This window comes from Benincasa hispida, chromosome 5 (genome assembly GCF_009727055.1).
Source record: "Benincasa hispida cultivar B227 chromosome 5, ASM972705v1, whole genome shotgun sequence".
Taxonomy (NCBI): Eukaryota; Viridiplantae; Streptophyta; class Magnoliopsida; order Cucurbitales; family Cucurbitaceae; genus Benincasa; species Benincasa hispida.
Window position 1 is genome coordinate 42,976,330 of NC_052353.1, and position 17,465 is coordinate 42,993,794.

General features: G+C 36.4%; 1 protein-coding gene across 2 annotated transcripts; it reads right to left on the reverse strand.

The window, feature by feature from the left end:
* Window positions 1–3,720: 3,720 nt before the first annotated feature.
* LOC120077611 (polyol transporter 5-like) lies at window positions 3,721–8,318 on the reverse strand. 2 transcript variants are annotated; one of them, XM_039031550.1, is made up of 7 exons: window positions 8,134–8,318; window positions 7,701–8,047; window positions 5,854–6,913; window positions 5,078–5,274; window positions 4,325–4,977; window positions 4,124–4,237; window positions 3,722–4,026 (listed from the first exon to the last, which is right to left on the reverse strand). In XM_039031550.1, exons 1-4 carry the CDS (start codon window positions 8,273–8,275, stop codon window positions 5,270–5,272), a joined length of 1,554 nt encoding a protein of 517 aa, XP_038887478.1. In that variant the 5' UTR covers window positions 8,276–8,318; the 3' UTR covers window positions 3,722–4,026; window positions 4,124–4,237; window positions 4,325–4,977; window positions 5,078–5,269. The 2 variants fall into 2 exon arrangements, with proteins under 2 accessions (XP_038887477.1, XP_038887478.1); XM_039031549.1 differs by having other exon boundaries at window positions 3,721–4,026; window positions 4,325–5,274.
* Between the last annotated feature and the right edge of the window lie 9,147 nt (window positions 8,319–17,465).

Genomic DNA, 17,465 nt, shown 5'->3' on the forward strand with positions numbered 1-17,465 from the left:
TAAAATGGTCCAAAGAGTTTCTTATAGTTTCTTATAGTTGATCGTGGCAGACGTAAACGTGGCAGAAGTAAATGATGGTCCAAAGAGTTTCTTATAGTTCTATACGAACACACTAATGAATAAAATAGAGTATAACTTGACTACGCTTCTTAATGAGCTATAGGCTTACCAAACCATAATGAAAGCAAAAGGGCTGGAACCAGAGGTAAATGTTACTACTGTAGAAAAAAGAGGATTGTCCTCTAAAAAGCCTGATATTACTTCTTCTTCAAAGAATAAGAGTATTCCAGTAAAGAAGAACAAAGAGAAAGAGAAAAAGAAACCTACTGGCCGCAAAGGCAAGACAAAAGCTGCAGATAAAGGAAAGTGTTTCCACTGCAATGAAGAAGGGCACTGAAAAAGGAACTGCCCACAATATCTTGCGGAGAAAAGAGCTGAGAAAGAAAAGCAAGGAAGCTAGTTCCCGAGGGTTGTTGGAGTGAGATAGTATTCCAAATTGTGAATATAGAAGAATATCTCAAAATGACTAGTTGGAGATGTTAGAGTTGCTGACAAAAGATAAACCTATTTACTTTTGTTATTGTAATAAAAGTTGTTTTATCTTTTGTAAAGAACATATTGTATAAATCTTTTGTTATAAATGAAATGTTCATTATCAAAAATTATATTTGTTCTACTGTAAAGCAACTTCTGTTAAAACCAACCAAATTAAAAGTCATTTGCAAATATTTAGATATTTAAAAATGACTACAAATCAATAAAGGCAAATAGTTATTTGATCTAAGTAATAAGTTTAGAAGCCTTGAAGAGTTCAAGGTATAAAACCTATTAGGTAAAACAAATCCGAAATACTTCGATTGGATCAAAGTAAAGAATATAGAGAGTTTGAGATTTCTAGGGCTATTTTTATAAAACATGGAATCCAGTGAAAACTCTCTACACCTGGTTGCCTTAATTTTTTTAACATCATTCCAATTTTAAGGTTTTTTCTGAAACTCCATATAAGATGTGGAGAGCTTATAAAAGTTGTTTATGATATGTAAAAGATGTTTACATAGTTCAAAAATCTGAAAGAGATCGGCACATGTGTTAGTGTCGAAACCTTATGTATTAGAATATCGTTCAAATAGCATGCCTATTTGTAGGCAACCCAAAAGTAGTATATTTTTCAAGAAGATGAAAATCAAGTGTTTTTGTTGACAAAATACCAAATTTTCTTGAAAAATATACGAGATCACCATGTATTATTTGTATTCCATAAAAGCAAGTGTATATCAATAAGAGTTATTGGTCAATGCTGATACTGTAACAAAAGTTGTTTAGACAGGTCAAATGCATCTTACTCAAAGAGTTGAGGGTACCTTGATGTAGTGGGAGGAATGTATGACAACCTAGCCATAATTTGAGTAGAAACTCAAGTCACCAAATCTCGGTCACAGTATCGAGAAAAAAAGAGTTGTGAAATTAAGATGCATACCCTATATAGTTTAATGAGAAATCCATAGTATATTAAAGTTTTTATTGAGATCCTCTCGACTAAAGTGTTTGAGGATCACCTAGTGAGACTAGAACTAGGGGTTGTATAACCTAGGGCAAGTTGGAGAAAAACCCATGGGTATGTAATACCTAAAGGAAAACCATAAGAATGTGATGTCCTAGTTTATTGTATTTCTCTGTAAAACTCAAAAACTCAGAATTATATATTCATATGTATGTTATACTAGAGTTTTGGTTTAAGCGGGTGTTTGTTTGGTTTTATGTCCTAAAACTCGTGGTTTGTAAACAATAAACTCATTCTGTAAATCAATAAAGTTGTTATTGAAGTTTGATTCAATAAATTTGTATTGGATATATGAATTGCTTATTTCGTTTTAGAAATAAATCCAATAAATTAAAAGATCCATGACTATTACATGAGTACCTAAACTTTATGTGGAGACATAATAGTGTATCAGGTTCGAGTAAATAGTCTAAACAATCTATAGTATATGAATAAGGTTGGGTGCCTTATTCTGGTAACACTATCGGATACGGCCCACTCTCTAGTTGTTACAAAAAGTTGTAAAGTGCTACAGACGAAGTGATCCTGATTCGTACATGTAGTAACATGAGGAGTGAGGGCATCCCGTGCAATGAGTTTGCACACTATCAGACCAAGAAATAAATCACTTTTACTTTATAGCGTTGTTTATTGTTTAAGACTAACTATTTCAAAACGAAGACTTAGGTAACTTGACCTTAATCCTGAGCTAAATATAAACTTCTATTTATTCGAGATTATCCTTATATTTGCATATGTGAGGGTTGGCTCAACAGCGCCAGCTCAATAAGCCTCCTATTTCAGGAGTAAGACAGGGTAGATAGCTGGGGACATAGGGTGCAAGATGGAACTCACTCTTATCCGTTTTCAAGGATAATAGAGACGTTGTTCCCTTAAGTGTTGACTCCGGGTCTTGAACAAGGGGCCCCACCCTCTCATTGGCTCGAGAGGGACTTGGTTTGATGATCGGATCACAAACTAATTGTTCATTAGTGGATTAGTGGGACTTAAGGAACAAGAGGTAATCTCGAGGGTAGAAAAGCCATTTGACCCAGTCGTTATTACTAATCATGGTATATCGCATGAATAGGATATATCTACAGTGAGAAAGTGCAACTCTAGACTTAGTGGAGTGACCCAGTAGTTAATGAATAGGGATTATTTCGGTGTAAAGAGTCTAGCCGATTAATCTCGAATTGTTGGAGCCCATGATCTATAGGTCCATTAGGTCCCCGTACTAGCTCACAAACAGATAAGCCTTAGAATTGCGTGATAAGTTGATTTGAAAGGTTCAAATTAGAATTAAGGGAATTCGTAATTATATGGGATATAATTACACGTTTAATTTTGAAATTAAACGAAGTTGGAGAATCAATTAGTATTTAAATATGATTTAAATATTAATTTCATGAATAGGGATTCATGGTAGTTGAATTGGTGATTAATTAATTTAATATTGGATATTAATTAATAAGAATTAATTAAATTGTTTAATTAAGTATTAACTATTAGTTTTATTAGAAAATTTAATTATTGAATTAACTTTTGTAAAATTAATAAAAAAATCTTAATTAAAAATTTGAAAGTTGATTTCGAAGATCAAAAATAAAAAATTGAAAATTAGTTTTTTAATTTTGATTTTGGAAATTAAAAATCAAAGAAAATGAGAAATTGGAAAACCCCACTTTGTGGAATTTTTCCACTCACCACCAAGGAGCTCATTCACCAAACCACTATGCAATTCTTAGCAAATTCAAGGTAGCAACTATAATTCATACATGCTTCTTGATTGCATGATAGTCATGCAATATATAGCTCAAATTCTGAGTGGAATGGCCATGCAATTTGTTGCTGAATTATGGAGAAATCAAGAGGTTGAAGAAGATTGTTCTTCAAAGTGAAAACCATAAAACCTTTCTCCAAATTTCCTTCAATTCATGCTTATTTTGAGTCCCATAACTCAATCTAAGGCTCCAAGAGAATAGTAGGGAAGACCTTGTGGTTGTTTAGAACCAAAGGAAAAGGAGATTGTAGCTGGAATTTAGGTTTCAAGTGGTACTTCAAAGGTTAGTGTTGAAACTCTCTTTTTAGTTTATGAACATGCTAAATTTGAAGTCAAAATTAATGAATAAGAATGCTTAATGATCATATTTTTCTCCCACTGCAAATTTATGTATTCCAACATAGCTCATATCTTCATTACTAACACATCATACCTTTTTAATGCATACTACCTTAGGCATTGGACACTTAGAAAAACTTTGGGGCTTTAATCATTTTAGCTTGCGGCAACTTAACCTCCCATTGCCTTGTCTAGCATCGCGCAATCAGCCAGCCCCTCGACGCCAATGGCCCTTCCTTGTGGCCTCCCTCGCTTGCGTGCACAGCCTCACGTGTGACTTATCACGTAGCCGTCTTGCCCATGCACCTACTCGTTGAGCTACTTGCTTATCCTTCCCAAGTAGCTGCCTGCTTGTTTAACATTTCTAGATTCAAGTTCAAGTGCAAATAACTTAATTTTCAGACCTCGTCTCAAGAAATTTCCTTCTACATACTTGTTTAAAATTGAGTTAAAAATCTTACCTTAAAATTTCAGCTCAAAGTTTCTTGTGGTTTGGCCAGTAGCTTTAGATCTTTTAGCTGCTTGCTTATCCTTCCCAAGCAGCTGCTTGCTTGTTCAACAATTTCTATATTCAACTTCCAAAGCAAATAACTCAAATTTCAGACCTCAACTTAAGAAATTTCTTTCTATAGAGTTGTTTAGAATCAGGTTATCAATCTTACCTTAAAATTTCAGCTCAAAATTCTTTGTCGTTTAATCAGGAGCTTCATATTTTCACCACTGCCCCGATTAACCCGATAACTTGACCTCTCTACAATTTCTTCATTCTTTGGCCTTTTTCCTTCAGATTTTTTCTTCGAAAGCCCCACCACAGAAACTAAACTTCTTCAGCTTTCAAATGGATCTGATATCTCTCAGATAGCATGAAATAATTTTCCAAACCGAGCCTCTGAACTTCACCTTTCTTTTTATACCACCAGCTGCTTCCACTACATGAAACCTCATGCTGCCACCTCGCCCACTAACAGGTTTTAGGACTCTAATCGAGCTAGCTATATGGTTTAATGGGTGCTCAAGACTTCCTTAACATCCCTCATCAGCACCTCACTTCAGCCTTGTCATGCCTAGCCGCCCCATTGCCCTTGCTAACACTTAACTCATTGCCTAAAGCTTCTCACACGACCAACACTAACAATTTTGGCCCGTCTAACTTTTCTAACACCAAACCCATCACTTAAGCCTTCTTTCATGCCAAGGCTTCCTTCAAGCTTCCATACTTAGTCAAAATTTCTACTTCTCTAACCCCACATATTTTACCACCCAAGGCCTAACATAACTCAAGTTTTCTTCTTCACATTCTTCCTTCCTTGTTTCCCTACATTATGCCATAATTTCACATATCACTTACTTAACATTGTAACCACATGGCTATCATAATTAGGTAGGGAAAGTAGGGTTCGGGGTTTACAATTTACCTCCCCCTACAAGAAGTTTCGTCCTCAAAATTTACATGAAAAATACTAGTTGAATAGCTGGGGATACTTCTTCCTCATTTGCTCCTCGGCTTCCCAGGTGCCTTTCGTCTTGTTTCTGAGTACCTATTCTTTTCTATCGAGGATTTCCATTGGTTTCTCTTCATAACTCAAATTCTCCTTGAGCTGTACCGGCTACTCTGTTAGTACATGCGTGGGATTAGGCACAAACTTCCTCAACATCGATACATGGAATACATCATGAGATTTATGCATGCATGTAGTAACGGTCCAATTCCAGTCCTAGAAAGTAGTGACACTTTATCTATAAAATTACAATATGCTATTATTTTGCAATATTCGGTATGTTTTTCTGAATTTTTATTTCTAATTAATAATTAAAGAAAAGGAGCTAAATCCTTTCCACTAGAGATTTGATCCTTCATCACTTTAGAGACTAGGGGCCAGTTTTTATAATCTTCTCTATATTAGTAAATTTTTTTCCTTTAAATATGACCCTCTTTCCTTAAAAATAGATAGAAATGGTTACAAATTTAAGTAAATTATTTTTTATATTTAACTCTATAATAAATTGTAATTATTATTTCCAGTTTTAATTTCTAAACAAAAAATGTCATATGGCACCTATACTTTGAGATTTTTTTTTTAATTATGAGGCAAGACTTCGTTAGTGATACGAAATTACAAATATTAGACCAAAAAAGCTGAAAAATAGAATGGTTTTTCAAAAAAAAAAAAAAAAAGGCTTAATTCCTAACCATTTCCACTATTTTCCACGTCATCTGAAGTATCAGCCTTCTTAACAGAGAATTTCCACAGCAAATTACCAAAAAGTCCTTCAACTTGCTCCAAATTCTTTCCACGTGTCTCTGGAAAGATCACATAAAAGAACACCCAACCAACCATCGCAATGCCAGCAAAGAGAAAAAACGTGCCGCCAATTGTAATCGCGTTGTATAAGGACAAAAACGTCATTGACACAACTCCACCCATCATGGTATTCACCACCATCCCCATGCTCACCCCTTGAGCACGTAGCTTCAATGGGAATAACTCCGAGCTGACGTAAGTCATCGGCCCGATCCCTGTCGAGAAAAATGCCACGACGGTTAACACCATGGCAACGCAAAACCCCACCACCCACGTGTCTTGCTCATGCGACCGCTCAATAATCGTTAGCCCAACCCCTAATGTAATTAAGGATATGATCATTCCACCGATGCTCGTCAAAATCAACGGTCGTCGCCCTACTCGATCGAACAGGACGGTGGCGACCAAGATGAAAACTGTCTTTGTCACGCCGACGGCCACCGTAGCGAGAAGCTTGTGGTCGGAGGATGATATTCCGGCCTTCGCAAAGATTCTAGGACTGTATAAAACGACAGCGTTCATGCCAGAGGCTTCCTGGAAGAAATGCACGCCGATGACGGTTATCAGGATGTGGCGGACGGCTGGCGTTGGGTGAAGGAAGAACTCTTTCCATACGTCGTCGCTTTTGCTGCTCTGTTTTGGGATTTGAACGACGTCGTCTTCGCAATTTGCTGGAATTCCGACGGCATTTTTTATGTCATCGAGGCGTTGTAGAGATTCTTCAATGGAATCTGAGGTTCTTATGAGGACTTGTTTGGCTTCGGCAAGACGGCCTTGCATTACAAGCCATCGTGGAGATTCCGGCGTTACGAGAATTACAACGACGGCTAAGAACACCGATGGGATTAATCCAATTCCGAGCATAAATCGCCATCCTAGTTGAACTGGAAGCTTGGAGAATGCATAATTTGAAATGTATCCAAGTAAGATACCGACATTAACAAACACCTGAAACAAAATCCCAAAAAATTGCCACATAAATTTGCAAAGAAATAATGAAATCCAAATGGAAGAAGAAGAGAATTGAGCCTAATTTCAATCGAAAGATAATGGAAAATTGTCAAAAATAATCATCCTCAAGTTTCACTTTTCACAATTAGAACGTTTTTCTCGGTGCTTCTCGACCGAGATCGATTACCTAGATTGGTATATAATGTTAACTTTTCCAATGTTTTTTCAACTATCGACTCTTTTTGCTTTTTTGGTAGGAACAGCGATCAAAATTCACGTAATTTTCTATTTTTTTTCCAAAATTTAAAAATAACAATACCATATATTATAGAATTTTGAGAAATTAGAGAAGATAATTGATAAATCTATTTAGATGATCGGTGAATCAATTTGAAAATTTATGAAAATATAAATTGAGTGCAAACTTTGCAAGATATGCAAGATTTTATATAAGATTTAAGAAAAATTACCAGAAAATTTTTGAAAAAAAAAAGGTAAGATTTGGCCTAAGTTAGAAAGATAAGATAATATTTGAAACAAAATTAGGCGGATCTTGGTGATATTTCGAGCAAAATTTTATCAAGAAATTCAAATCTAGATGTTCATTCTACGCAAAATTATATCCACAAAGCTCAAAAGTATTGATAGTTGAAGATAAAATGAAATTTTATTTTTTAGTTCCTTAGTGTGATCCTGGAGAAATATTGAGAAAAACTATTCCAGAAATTGCTAGTTTTAAAAGGTGAAACTCAAACGGGTTTTATTTCCAACAATTTTAGCTGACCTCTGGGAAAGAGGAAAGGCAGCCACGAGACGATGCGGGAGAAATCTCAGCGGTGTAAACAGAGGCAATCGCCGAAGCGTAACCAATACCGATACCGGCAACGAATCTGCCGGACATGAGAAGGCTGTAGTTAGGGGCGAACCCCATGAGAATGGCTCCGACGAAGAAAAATCCGGCGGAGAGAGCCATGGTGTAGCGACGGCCGATTGAATCAGAGGTTTTGCCAGCGGCGGCGGCGCCAATAGTAGCGTAAAGACTGATGATTCCGACCAGGATTTCCACTTCCACATCAGAAATTTGAAAATCCTCTTGAATGTAGATTGCCGCACCACTCATTACACCGATATCTGTTTGAATACACAAAAATTTCTAGAAATCAAGGGGGGCGGTGAAGAACAGAGACGAAGAATTGAAAGGAAGTAAAATTTCTTACCGTAACCGAGCAAGACCGCACACATGGAAGCGACGATTGCACATAGAAAAGAAAATCTGTTTGTTTTGGGTTTGTCGAATGATTCAATTAAAGGAAAATGGAGGCCGGAAGTTGCAGAAACGTCATCATTCCGGCGGCCCATATTTTGTTTTCTGGATAACTTGAAACTTTGAAAATAAAATTTATGTTTTATTCTTTTGACTGTAAGCTTGGTCGGTGTGTTTGAATTTAACTGTGTTAAATTCTGTTAAATTACCAATATGTCCCTGGGCTTTTGAAGATTTTTAAATATTATGATATTATTTAATAGAATCATTTAAAAAAAAAAGTTGAATTTTTCTGTATTACGATAAACTGAAAGTTCGAAATTCGAAATTAAACTGTTTAACTTTTCGTGGTATTTATGTCCATTTTTAATATATGGTAGAATTTGAGAATAATTTTAAAAGGATTAAAATCTAAGATCACTTTAAAATCTATCTTCAAAGATTTAAAATCAAAATACACATTTATTTTGTTCACAAAAGTAAAATCAAACATTAGTTTTAAAAAATATATTAAAAATTTTGTTTCGAAGGAATTTTCAAAAATAGAAAATTAAGGGAAACTATTTACACAAAATAGCAAAATTTAATCATTTTAGATTTTTATTAGTTTCTATTACTAATAGACCAATCATATGTTTCTATCCGTTTTTATCACTAATAAATATTAATATAAGTCTATCAATGTCTACCAATATTTTTTCACTATTTTTTAAAATAGTTTGACATTTTTTCTATATTTGAAAATTTTCCTTTTAGTAGATATAACAATAATTATTTTGTAAGGTTAAAATAGATTTTACTTCGTAATTTCAAATATTATTCATATTTTTAATAAATCTTAAAACTAATCTCCCTATTAATTTTATTTTTGGTTTTCTTAAAGAAGTCTGTATTTTTTTTTTCTTAATTTTGAAATTTTTAATTGAAAGTTATTATTATGTAATCCATTTCGATAGAATTTAACTTTAAAAAATAAATTATAAATTTATTGTAAATACAAAAGACTGAAATGAAATGATGAAATATATATGAATTAAAGTGGAATGAAATAAATATAGGGATCAAATTATTTTTGTCTAGCTTGAAGATGGGAAATTGCATTTTCCAACTTGAAATGTTTTTAGAGGATGAAAGTAACCTACTATTTTAATACTTCTTTTTCTAACATTTTTTTTTTTTTTACTATTTTAATTTCAATTTTAATTTCACAAAAACTCTCTTTTTCTTTAGTACATTTTTAATTATTTATTTAATGCATACATTTTCCTTCCATTTACTATTGTTTAATCTAATTGTAGTATGCCTCGCATATTTGTCTGCTACAATGGCTTTTTGGAAGGAGGATGAACGAGATATTATGTAGGTGGTAATCTGGGGTGTTTGGAAGATATGACATTGGATATGAGGAATTTTTGTATGAGTTGTATAAACTATGTGGGATTAACCCGAACCAGCAAGACCTAATCCTAAGATGTTTATAGAATTTGGATCTAGAATTCTTACTTATTTGATGAGGAATGACTAGGAACTGAGCTTCTTATTAAATGGTGAAGATGCATTTAGACCCTCTATATACTTATTAATGATCCCCAAGTATGGTAGTGGATTGAGAAATGACATGAAAAACGTTGATTGTTCATACCAACCAAGCTTTCCATATAACCTAGCACAAGAATCCCCACCCTCTTATTATCCCGCACCACCTTTCGTTGAACAATATTTTCCACCACATGAGATTTATATGGTCATGTACCATCGCTAACTCGCTTAACCAATAATGTAGCCTCGTACAACCTAGCTGATGATGGTTTCTATGCTGACCCATTCGTCTTCTTCAAGACATGGTCTGACACAAGAAAATTTGAGTTTAGATGGGGGGATTTCTGGAGAAGGTCAATACAAGAACGTAGATGATGATGAAGATGACGATGATTACTATATGTACGAAGAAGAAGACTTAGATGATGATACTGATTACTCGAATGAAGATGGTAATGTTAGACTCGATTACAAGAGTTGTTTCTATCTAATGGTTGAGAATGTCTTATCCTAGTGAAAGGGCACTTGATCATCCCATCGATGACTTTTGCCCTACCTCGCTAGGGCATCATTGCAAAATAGATGTTTTTTCACTCAAGGTACATAAGAACTATTTTGCTAAAACTAAATTGGTGTTAAAAGTGGTAATACATAGATTTATTAAGTTTGTTCGTAGTTTTTTCAGCAACTTTTAAAATGGCAACCACCACATTAGCTCTATTGAGTGCCACTGGTGAAAACTACGCTAGTTGAAAAAACATGATTAATACCATTCTTATCATCGATGACTTGAGGTTCATCCTTACGGAAGAGTGTCTTCCTATTCCAACTTAGACCGCCACTTGAAATGTTCGGGAGACATATGAGAAATAGATATGGGCGAACGAGAAGGCTCAAGCTTACATCTTGCCCAATCTGAATGAAGTTCTGGCCAAGAAGCATGAGCCTATGGTCTCTGCACGTGAGATCATGGAGTCCCTGCGGGGAATGTTTGGATAACAATTTGCATAGCTCAAGCACGAAGCTCTAAAATGCATCTTCAACTCCAAAATGGAGGAAGATACATCTGTTCAAGACCACATTCTGAACATGATGGTCCACTTCATTGTGGCAGAAATTAATGGGGCCCGCATCGATGAGGGCAACCAGATTAGCTTTATTTTGCACATGTTGCCAGAAAGCTTCCTTCACTCTGTCAGCAATGTTGTGCTAAACAAAGTTGATTATACCTTTACAACTCTTCTCAACGAGTTACAGACATTCCAATCCTTGTTGAAAAGCAAGGAGAAGAAGGTTGGTGAGGTGAATATTGCTTCATCATCTAAGAAGTTCCATCGAGGTTTCATCTCATAAACTAAGTCTGTACCTTCTACTTCTAACACTACTAAGTGGAAGAAGAAGAAGGGTAGTAAGGCAAAAAGAAAGGCACCAGCTAACCCACAACCTGTCGCACAACGGGGTAGATGACCAGCGCCGATTGAAAAAGGAAAATGTTTCCGTTGCAACCAAGATGGGCATTGAAAGCAAAACTGTCCCCGCTGGTTGAAGGAGAAGAAAAAAGCTAAGGCCAAGGCAAAATAAGGTAAATATGATTTACTAGTTTTAGAAACTTGTTTAGTGGAAAATGATGATTCTGCCTGGATTATAGACTCTGAGGACACTAATCATATTTGTTCTTCTTTTCAGGGGATTATATCCTAGCTGCAGCTTGAGACTAGTGAGATAACGATGCAAGTAGGCACCGGGCACGTCGTCTCAGCTGTGGCAGTAGAAGGCCTCCAGCTAACTTTACAAAATAAATTTATCATTTTACATGATGTATATGTTGTTCCTGACTTAAAGCAAAACTTAATTTCTGTAAAGTGTTTGATTGAATGTAAATATACTCTCAACTTTTTGGTGAATAAAGTGTTTATTCTAAAAGATGGTGTTGAGATATGTTCAGCAAAACTGAAAAATAATTTGTATGTGCTAAGGCCGTTAGCAACAAATTCACTCCATAATATAGAGATGTTTAAAACTATCGTAACTCAAACAAACAACTTAAAGTTTCTCCTAAGGAAAATGCCCAACTTTGGCACCTTCGATTAGGGCACATAAATCTCAATAGGATTGAGAGGTTGGTGAAGAATGGACTTCTAAGCGAGTTAAAGGAAAATTCTTTACCTGTGTGCGAGTCATGCCTTGAAGACAAGATGACTAAAAGACCTTTTACTAGAAAAGGTTATCGAGCCAAAGAGCCTCTAGAGTTAATGCATTCAGAACTTTGTAGTCCGATGAATGTGCAAGCCAGGGGAGGCTACGAGTATTTCATCACTTTTACTATTGATTATTCGAGGTATGGGTATGTTTATTTGACACAACGAAAGTCAGAATCCTTTGAAAAGTTCAAAGAGTTCAAGGTTGAAGTTGAAAGTGCATTAGATAAATGGATTAAAACACTTCGATCAGATCAGAGTGCAGAGTCTTTGGAATCTGAGTTCCAGAACTATATGATAGAACATAGAATCGTTTTCCAACTCTCAACGCCTGGTACACCTCAGAAGAATGGTGTATCGAAGAAGAGAAACAAAACCCTATTGAACATGCTTTGGTCGATGATGAGTTATGCTTCCTCATCGGATTCATTTTGGGGTTTTGCAGTGGAGACTGTAGCTTATATCCTCAACTGTGTTCCTTCGAAGAGTGTTGCCATAATACCTTTAGAGTTGTGGAACGGACGTAAAGCTGGTTTGTGTCACTTCTGCATCTGGGGTTGCCCAGCATGTACTTGAGGCTAATCCTAAGAAACTGGAACCACATTCGAGGTTGTGCCTATTTGTAGGCTACCCCAAAGGGACACGAGGGGGTTACTTTCATGATTCTAAAAAAAGCAAAGTGTTTGTGTCAACAAACGCTACCTTCCTTGAGGAGGATCATATAGGGGGCACAGTCCACGTAGTAAAATCGTGTTGCGTGAACTTTCCAACGAAGCTACTAAAGCTTCAACAAGAGTTGTTGAAGAGCATGCTACATCAATAAGAGTTGTTGATGGAAGTTCATCTAGTAGGACAAATTCACCTCAAGAGTTGAGGGAGCCTCGACGTAGTGGGAGGGTTGCGAACCCATCTGTTCGCTATAAGGGTTTCACTGAAATCCTGGCTATGATAACCGATGGCGAGGTTGTGGATCCGTGTCTTACAAGAAGGTAATGGAGGATGTCAACCGGGATGAATGGGTCAAATCCATGAATCCCGAGATGGAGTCTATGTATTTCAACTCAGTATGGAATCTTGTCGATCAACCTGATGGGGTTAAACCTATAGGTTGCAAATGAATCTACAAGAGGAAGCAGGGTGCTGATGGGAAGGTGCAAACCTTCAAGGTAGACTTGTGGCAAAGGGTTATACCTTAGTGTAGGGAGTTGACTATGAGGAGACTTTCTCGCATGTTGCCATATTGAAGTCTATCCGCATCCTCATATCCATTACCTCATATTATAACTATAAGATATGGAAAATGGATGTCAAGATTGCCTTTTTAAATGGTAATCTTGAAGAGACTATTTGTATGGTGTAACCCGAGGAATTCATAGCCTAAGGTCAAGAGCAAAAGGTTTGCAAACTAAATCAATCCATTTATGGGCAGAAACAAGCATCTTGATCTTGGAACATAATGTTTGACACTGCGATAAAATCTTACGACTTTGACCAAAATGTTGATGAGCCTGTGTCTACAAGAAAATCATCAATAGATCAATAGTTTTCCTAATGTTATATGTAGATGATACCCTACTCATTGGGAATGATGTAGGTTTATGAACTTCAGTTAAAAACTGGCTAGCGATCCAATTCCAAATGAAAGATTTGGGAGAGGCTTAGTTTGTTCTTGAGATTCAGATTTTTTAGGATCGAAAGAACAAAGTGCTAGTGCTGTCTCAGACATCTTACATTGACAAGATGTTGATCAAGTACTTGATGCAGAACTCCAAAAGAGGCCTATTGCCTTTTCAGCATGGATTTACATTATCTAAGGAACAGTGTCCTAAGTTACCTCAAGAGGTTGAGGAAATGAGATGGGTCTCCTATGCATCGTCGTGGACAGTTTGATGTATGCGATGTTATGTACTCAACCTGACATGTGCTACACTGTGAAGATAGTCAGTAGATATCAGTCTAATCCAAGACAGGGTCACTGGACTGCCGTCAAGAACATCCTAAAGTATCTTTGGAGAACGAGGGACTACATGCTCGTGTAAGGATCTAAGGATTTGATCCTCACTGGATACATGAACTCTGATTTCAGATTGATAAGGATTCTCAAAAATCCACTTCAGGATTAGTGTTCACTCTTAATGGAGGAACTGTAGTATGGTGAAACACTAAGCAGGGGTGCTTCACTGACTCCACGATGGAGGTCGAGTATGTAGCAGCTTGTGAAGCTGCTAAGGAGGCCGTTTGGCTCAGAAAGTTCCTAACTGATCTGGAAGTTGTTCCAGACATGTCTAGGCCCATCACCCTTTATTATGATAATAGTGGTGTTGTGGTGAATTCCAGGGAGCCTAGGAGTCATAAGCGCGACTAACATATAGAGTGGAAGTATCATTTCATCCACGAGATTGTGCATCGAGGGGACGTGATAGTCACGAAGATAGCTTCGGAGCACAATGTTGATGACTCGTTTACGAAGGCTCTCACGACTACAGCTTTTAAGGGTCACCTACAGAGTATGGGTCTACGGGATCGTCCGCGGTTGGATTAGGGCAAGTGCGAGATTTTGTACTGCGCCTTAGTGCCCTATTTTATTATTTTGTACTTATTTTTATCTTGTACACCCACTCACTTTAGGACAAGTGGGAGATTGTTGGGGTTGATTCCCTAAATCTCGTAAGGTTCTGTAGTTTGTAAACACGTGTATGAACAAACATTTGTGATGTAATAATATGAGATATTTTCTTCACTATTGTCTATGAAATATGGGATATTTTAGTTGCATTAACCACAAACTAATAAACTAAGATCCCTGGTTATCGTTGTAACTTAAGCATATATGTGGAGACATACAAGTGGATCATACCTTGAGTGATAACCTAAATGATCTGTAGTATATGGATAAAAGAGGGAAACCTTATCTTGGTGACACTACGGATACGACCCGCTTTGTAGAAGTTACAAGTATTGTAAAGTTCTACAGGTGGTCTAATTCTGATCATTCATGTGGAGACATGTGAGCTTGGGTATCCTATACAAAAGAGTTTTTATAAGACCAGGCCATGAAATGTTTAGTCTCGTTATATAATGCCATTGATGACAAAGACTTTCATTTCACTAGGATGACCATAGCTAACATGACCTTAATCTTGAGTGAGTTGGGAACTTCTGCCTATGAGGGCGGTCCTTTGATTTGCATAGGGTGCGAGTGGCCAGATTATCGACTCAAACCTACCACTTTAGGGATTCGTCTGATTGGGAGCTGGAAACTCGGCTACATAAGATGGAATTCACTCCTTCCCCAAAGCAAGGGTAAGTAGATAGATTGCTTCCTTAAGGGTGATTTCGGGGCTTGAAGAATGTGGAGCCACACATTTTCTCATGGCCCGAGAAGTGTTCACTCATAGTAGGACTATGATGTATTATTCATTAAAGAAATCAGTGGTACTTAAGGAGTTAGATGTAACTATAGGGGCAAAACAATAAATTGACCCAGTTGTACTTACGAGCGATCTGTGAAGAGTTATTCTATTGTTGATTGGTTATATCTAATGGACATAGAAATATATCTGTAGTGAGAAGAGTGCAACTATCGGTCTTTAGTGGAGTGTACAGTAAACCGATGGTGGATATTGTGATTGAAGAGTTTAGTCCATTATTCACGTACCGTTAGAGCTTCAAGCTACAGGTCCATAAGGTCCCCTTGGTATCTCAATGGATTCAAGTTGAAAATAAGTTTTTGGGTTAGTTTGAAGTGTTCAGATTAACAAGAGGGAATTTGATTATATATGATATAATTAAATTGGTTCAATTATATGTGATATAATTGATTTGATGTATTAGATACATTAATTGGAGGAATTAATATAAATATGATTTATATTAAATAAAGGAGAAAAGAACTATGGTTTACATATTACATATGATGTAATATTAAAACTATAGGTTATAAATATAATATGATAAATTAGTTATTATATTTATTTATAATAAAAACAATTATGAGATAATTGTTAGTTGGTTATTTTCTTTTCTCCATTAACCATGCAAGTGGGAGGTTATTTTCAATTTTAATAACTGAAGAATAAAATGAAAAGAGTTTTCATTTTTTGAAGAATCATATTATTGCATACCAGTCGATTGAGTGAAAAGAGAGCTATATGATAGCCTTTTGAGAGAGTGAACGACAAGCAAGTTAACTACACAACTGCCTTGTTTACTAAACGATCGAGTACCCTTTGTCTATACGATAGATTTTCTATTTCTCCCACTTACTCGATCATGTAACTCGATCGTATACATCCTCCTTCCCTCTACAAAATTCACACAGAGCCCACACCTCCTGGATTATCACTTCGAGAATACCAAGGTAACCTTCTGGTGGTGTCTACGTACTGTTCGAGGGACGAATGTTGTTTGTTCTTGATCGAGGAGATTGCTGAGGCGTGACATTCGTGTTGGTGAACAATCATGCTATTACATCGAGGGAACGAGAAGAATAGTTCTTCAAGGGTAAGATCTCTTGATCCTTAGTATTTTTCTTTTGTAGCATGTTGTAATTTACTCTAAGATGTATAACTGTTGTTGTATGTTTGTAAATGTTCTATTCTTTCACAATGGGCTTGGAAAGTTCTTGCTCTCACTCATTGGTTCTCTTGAATAAGAGATCCTTCAATTCGTATCAAAGCCAGGTTGTTATGATATTCCAAATCCATTGATGTATTGAATTACATTTACATTCTGGGTTTTAAGCATGTCTACATTATATTTAAATGTTAGATATATTTGTGGATGTGAGTCAATAGAGTTTCTGGGATGATTACCTCTGGTTATTACTTTCTTTTACATTTTAAAGTTAGTTGTAAGGGCCCCTGTGTTTTTGGGCATATTAACTTGCTAGTGAGTCTGTATTCAAAGAGTTTGAGTTTGTAAAAGTCACTCATGATGAAGCTTCAAGGCATGGAGATGCAGTTTACTTCGAGGAAGAAGAAGACCAAGAGTTGGTCGGATCGTGTAGACAGGCTAAACAATCGTTTAGATTTGGCTAAACGATCAAGTAGAAAAGTTCTAACTCGATCGTGTAGCATTTACTAAATGATCATATGGCTGATGCTAAACAAACGAGTAAAATGTTTATTCAATCGGTTTACGTTGGCTACTCGATCGTGTAAAAGATGGGGGTAAACGATCGTTGAGTATGGGGTACTCGTTGCATGGTAGGCACGCGCACTAAACAATCATGTAGGCCAACATGCTTTATCGCATAGTTGTCATCTACTCGATCGTTTAGGCAAGTGTTATACTCAGTGTGTTGCACGATCGAGTGGCCTTCATGCTTCATCATATAGTCAAAGGTACTCGATCGTTGCTACACGATCGTGGTTACTTGACTAGCTTTACTAAACGATCAAAAGAAAAAGCTATACGATCAGGGAGCGAGGCTTCGCCCAGGTAGTTCAAGACCCGGTTCGCCTGAACCGGTTTACTCGATGGTTTATGTAATCAATAGTTTTTATTTCTGGTTTTTTGGGCTAATCATTCTGGTCCATTAATTTTG